General features: G+C 32.7%; 1 protein-coding gene across 3 annotated transcripts in view; it reads right to left on the bottom strand.

Annotated features, from left to right (window-relative positions):
- Positions 1 to 691, bottom strand: part of LOC133558409 (A disintegrin and metalloproteinase with thrombospondin motifs 14) — a 136,654-nt gene extending 135,963 nt beyond the window's left edge. For 2 of the 3 annotated variants that reach the window (XM_061909778.1, XM_061909777.1), the window contains exon 1: positions 63 to 691. In XM_061909778.1, the coding sequence (XP_061765762.1) occupies positions 63 to 141 (79 nt within the window). In that variant the 5' untranslated portion in view covers positions 142 to 691. The remainder of the gene's footprint in view (positions 1 to 62) is intronic. The other variant, XM_061909779.1, reaches the window with a different exon arrangement.
- Positions 692 to 6,403: the final 5,712 nt, after the last annotated feature.

Here is a 6,403-nt window from a genome sequence, read left to right on the forward strand (position 1 = left end):
CTGACAGCAAGCACTCCAAACGCAGCATTGCATTGATTGGAAGCGTGATCAGAGACACTCACCGTGGGCTCCTGCGGCAAATGTAGGCTCCAGCATGAGCTGAGTGAGGGAGAGGCACATCAGAAAGTGCATGCAACCCATAGCTGAGGCTCACTTTTTTCCCCACCTTTTTTTTTTTAATTCTTTATATCCGAATCAAGTCCTCAAAAGTGTGCTGGGGTGAGGTGGCGGCACATTTAGCCCTCCTTCCGAGCTCCAAACTCGGCCTGTGCTGAGCGGCAGACACCCACACTGGACCATCCATGAAGGGGGCAGCGGCGGGAGAGGGGAGGCGGGAGGGAAGAGGGGGGTAGGGGGGGTAACCGTGACGACAGCGGCCCGGTTCCGACAACCGGGAAACTTGGAAAAAAGTCTAAATAAACACATATAAACTATTAAAAAAAACCTTTCTATAATCCTCCGCTGTCCCGCTGCAGCCCAGTCCTTCAATAAAGCAACAGTTGGGGGGGGGAAATGGACAGTTTGTGCCTTCCTCGCCGGTTCTTCACCTTCTTCTTCTTCTTCGTCTTCTTCTTATTCTCCTCTTCCTCCTCCTCCTTCTTCTTCTCCTTCAACTTTTTCGTCTTCTTCCGCCCGTTGCTGCGGGACGCCAAAAAAAAAGAAAAAAAAAGTGTGAGCTCAACTTGCAGAGTCAAGGCAGCAATGGGAGCGCCTTCCCCTTCGCCGCACAACCGCACTTTTAAACCGGGCGGTCCCCTTCATCCCTGCCTTGAAAAGAGAGGAAAAAGGATTAAAAAATCAAATATAAATAAAGATGGACGTCATAAAAGCATGCACACATGCATAATAAAACTGAATGTCAACAACAAAACACACACACACACAAAAAGAAGTCAATATATAATTTCAGGACAGTAAATATATTTTTGTTTAATCCTTGTTGTAATTTTTAAAAATTAATCAAAAAAGTCCTCGTAAATTGTTCGCACATTTTAATCAGCAATCATTTTTAAGATGTTTTTTTTATTTTACATTTGTTTGAAAATAAAATTTTTCTTTTTTTAAAGATTTATATTTTTTAAAAATTATATTATTTCTAATATTTAAAAATTGTTGTAAGAATATTAAGTTATAGATCAGTGGTTCTCGAACATTTTTCACCAAGTACCACCACACTTTTTAAAAAATAAATTGATAAACAAAATCTATTTTGGTGGAAGTGATTTTTATTTTTTTTTACTGTGCACATAGATTTATCTATATTTTGAACTATTTCATATTATTTTTTATATTTTAAAATTATTGTAAGAATATTAAGTTATAGATCAGCGGTTCTCAAACATTTTTCACCAAGTACCACCGCACTTTTTGAAAAATAAATTAATAAACAAAATCTATTTTGGTGGAAGTAATTTTTTTAAATGTTTTTTTTATTGTGCACATACATTTATATTTTTAACTATTTCATACTATTTTTTATATTTTAAAATTATTGTAAGAATATTAAGTTATGGATCAGCAGTCCTCAAACATTTTTCACCAAGTACCACCACACTTTTTAAAAAATAAATTAATAAACACAATCTATTTTGGTGGAAGTGATTTTTTTTTTACTGTGCACATAGATTCACATGTTTAACTATTTCATATATTTTTATATTTTTCACCGAACACCACCATACTTTTTTTAAATAAATAAATACACAAAATCTATTTTGGTAGAACATATATTCTAAATTATTTAAAATCATTTTTAGATTTAAAAATTATTGTAAGAATATTAAGTTATAGATCAGTGGTTCTCAAACATTTTTCACAAAGTACCACCACACTTTTTAAAAAATAATTTAATAAACAAAAGCTATATTGGTGGAACTGATTTTTTTTAACTTTGCACATTGATTTATTTTTTTGAAAAATTTAATATTGAAACTATTGTAAGAATATTAAGTTATAGATCAGTGGTTCTCTCACATTTTTCACCAAATACCACCATACTTTTTTTAAAATAGAGAAATACACAAAATCTATTATGGTAGAACCGCTATTTTAAAATATTTAATATAATTTTTAGATTTAAAAAATATTAAGTTATAGATCAGTGGTTCTCAAACATTTTTCACCAAGTACCGCCACACTTTAAAAAAATAACTAAAAAATAAACAAAATGTATTTTGGTGGAAGTGATTTTTTTTTTACTGTGCACATAGATTTATATTTTTCACTATTTCATATTATTTTTTATATTTTAAAATTATTGTAAGAATATTAAGCTATGGATCAGTGTTTCTCAAACATTTTTCAGCAAGTACCACCACACTTTAAAAAAAAAATAATTTAATAAACAAAATCTTTTAAACTTTGCAAATTGATTTAGTTTTTGAAATATTTAATATTATTTTTATATTTTGAAATTATTTTAAGAATATCACATCAGTGGTTTCCAAACATTTTTCACCAATTATCACCATACGTTTAAAAAAAAAAGGAATACACAAAATGTATTTTGGTGGAACTGATTTTTTTAATCTTTTAATATATTTTTTATATCTTGAAAATTATTGTAGGAATATTATAGATCAGTGGTTTTCAAACATTTTTTCACCAAGTACAATCACACTTTTTTTTTTTTAAATAAATGAATACACAAAATATATTTTGGTGGAACTGATTTTTTTTTTTACTTTGCACAATTATTTATTTTTGACTTAATTAATATTAGTTTTATATTTTAAAATTATTGGAAGAATATTAAGTTATAGATCAGCGGTTCTCAAACATTTTTCACCAGGTACTACCATATTTACAATAAATAAAAATAAATACACAATATATATTTTGTTGGAACTGATTTTTTAAATTATTTAATATTATTTTTATATTTAGAAAATTATTGTAAGAAAATTAAGTTATAGATCAGTGGTTCTCAAACATTTTTCAACAACTACCACCATACTTAAAAAAAAAAATGAATACACAAAATCTATTTTGGTGGAACTGATTTTTTAAAACTTTGCACATTGATTTATTTTTTTGAAATATTTGACATTTTTTTAATTTTGAAATAATTTTAAGAATATTAAGTTATAGATTCTCAAATATTTTTCACCAAGTACCACCATAATGATCGACATTAAAATACAAGAGCGAAGTAGGCCTAAGTATTTGTTAAAAACAAGGCAGAGGTTTTACTTAATGTTTTTTTTCCTACCATAACATTACACACATTTGAATAGTAACACTGTGTTGTAGGAAAATAAAAACACTGTACTTAAATAATGAATCGAAAAAAAAATATTGCACAATCTTTGGCATATTAGAATCACTGCTATATAATATATATGTATGAAATAAATGATTATAAACTATATATATATTTATATAATTATACAAAAATATATTTGATACATAATACAAATATTATTTTTTATAATAATATGAATATATTAGAAAATATAATACATTATAAAAAATATACATTTCATTAAATTTTTTTATTGTTTTAATGTAAAAAAAAAGGCTAAAGTTAGAAGGCATTTTAATATTGCAGTTATTGAACATTGTCTTAATTTCACTTTCTGCAGCCTTCAAAAGTGTGTTGGACAATAATTTATATTTTCATATTTTTTAGCCAGTGAACTTTTTTTTCATGGCAATACAAAAGTCAAAGGTCAATAGAAGGGAGATTGGTGTCAACAGTAAAGTGTATTTTGGACACTGCTGCTCTTGAACGCAACTCCAGAGTCTCACGCCTGATTGTGTCCTGTGTATTCTGCCTAGCAACAAGACTGTCAGCGCTTCTGTTGTTGTATGCCTGCTAGATCGCAAAAATGTCCCGCCTCAAGGTCTCGCTCATGCACGACGACACGCACACTCAACACATGTGCCGTGTAATCTCTACCCTTCGCAGGTTATTAACGACAACCGCCGCCTGGAAATGGAACAGCAAGACTCAAAATAAGCCACGACGTGGGAATTTATTTTCTGTAACAGACAATAAAGGTAACAGGTTAATTCAAAATGTGTTTGCTTGTGCGCACACTACACATGTGCCGTGTAATCAGTGAAATAATGACTCTCGCCAGTTAATAATGACAACTGTCACCTTTTACTGCAAATAAATAATATACTGAAAATAAGCCACAAAGTCAAAGTCGGCGATATGCACGAGCGTATGCACACGCAACATATGTGCAGTGTAATCAACGCCACCCCACCTCTCACAAGTTAATAATGACAACAGCCACCTTTCATAATCAAAATGAACAGAATGACCCAAAATAAGCCACAAAGTCTGAAACTCTGTTCTAAAACAGACAATAATTGTTTAAGGTAGAGAGTCAAGGTCGGTGATGTATGTTTGATTATACACAACATATCTGTCGAATAATCAGTGCCATCGCTTTTCTCGCTATTTATTAATGACAACTGCCACTTTTTATACTGGAAATAAATAATACACTCAAAATGAGCCACAAAGTCAAAGTTAGCAATATGTACCCGCTCACGCACGAGCACATGCGCACACAAGATATGTGCGGTATAATCAATACCATCCTTCCTCTCACCAGTTGATAATGACAAGAGCCACCTTACATAATAAAAATGAACAGAATGACCCAAAATAAGCCACAAAGTCTGAAACTCTGTTCTAAAACCGACAATAATTGTTTAAGGTAGAGAGTCAAGGTCTTTGATGTATGTTTGATTATACACAACGTAGGCGTCGAATCATCAGTGCCATCGCTTTTCTCGCTATTTATTTATTAATGACAACTGCCACCGTTTATACCACAAATATAAAATATACTCAAAATGAGCCACAAAGTCAAAGTCGGCGATATGTACTTGCTCATGCACGAGCATATGTGCACACAACACATGTGCGGTATAATCAATGCCATTACACCTCTCACCAGTTAATCATGACAACAGCCACCTTGCATAATAGAAATGAACAGAATGACTCAAAATAAGTCACAAAGTCTGAAACTCTGTTCTAAAACAGACAATAATTGTTTAAGTTAGAGTCAAGGTTGGTGATGTATGTTTGATTATACACAACATATGTGTCGAATAATCAGTGCCATCGCTTTTCTCGCTTTTTATTAATGACAACTGCCACCTTTCATGCCAAATAATGTAATACACTCAAAATGAGCCACAAAGTCAAAGTCGCCAGTATGTACTCGCTATTGCACGAGCACGTGCACGCACAACATGTGTGGGGTATAATCAACGCCATCCCTCCTCTCACCAGTTGATAAAGACAGCAGCCACCTTACATATTAGAAATGAACAGGGTGACTCAAAATAAGACACAAAGTCTGAAATTCAGTTTTATAACAAACAATATTTGTTCACGGTAGAGTCACTGTCAGTGATATATGTTTGATTCTACACAACATATGCGTCGAATAATCAGTGCCAACGCTTTTCTTGCTATTTATTAATGACAGCTGCCACCTTTTATGCTAAATAATATAATCCGCTCAAAATGAGCCACAAAGTACTCGCTCATGCACGAGCGCAATAGCACCCAACACATGTGCGGTGTAATCAATACCATCCATCCTCTCACCAGTTGATAAAGACAAGAGCCACCTTGCATAATTTAAATGAACAGAATGACTCAAAATAAGCCACAAATTCTGAAACTCTGTTCTAAAACAGACAATAATTGTTTAAGATAGAGTCAAGGTCGGTGATGTATGTTTGATTATACACAACATATGTGTCGAATAATCTGTGCCATAGCTTTCCTCGCTATTTATTAATGACAACTGCCACTTTTTATACTGGAAATAAATAATATACTCAAAATGAGCCACAAAGTTGGCAATATGTACTCGCTCACGCACGAGCACATGCGCACACAAGATATGTGCGGTATAATCAATACCATCCTTCCTCTCACCAGTTGATAATGACAAGAGCCACCTTACATAATAGAAATGAACAGAATGACTCAAAATGATCCACAAAGTCTGAAACTCTGTTCTAAAACACAATAATTGTGTAAGGTGGAGTCAAAGTCGGTGATGTATGTTTGATTATACACAACATGTGCGTCGAATAATCAGTGCCATCGCTTTTCTCGCTATTTATTAATGTCAACTGCCACTTTTTATGCTAGAAATAAATAATACACTCAAAATGGGCCACAAAGTCAAAGTCGCCAATATGTACTCGCTCATGCAGGAGCATATGTGCACGCAACATATGGGCTGTTTTAATCAATGCCATCCCAACTCTCACCAGTTAATAATGACAACAGCCACCTTGTATAACATAAATGAACAGACTGACTCAAAATAAGCCACAAAGTCTGATTCTTGTTCTGAAACAGACAATAACTGTGTAAGGTAGAGTCAAGGTGGTGATGTATGTTTGATTATACACA

Source organism: Nerophis ophidion, linkage group LG08 (genome assembly GCF_033978795.1).
Source record: "Nerophis ophidion isolate RoL-2023_Sa linkage group LG08, RoL_Noph_v1.0, whole genome shotgun sequence".
Lineage (NCBI taxonomy): Eukaryota > Metazoa > Chordata > Actinopteri > Syngnathiformes > Syngnathidae > Nerophis > Nerophis ophidion.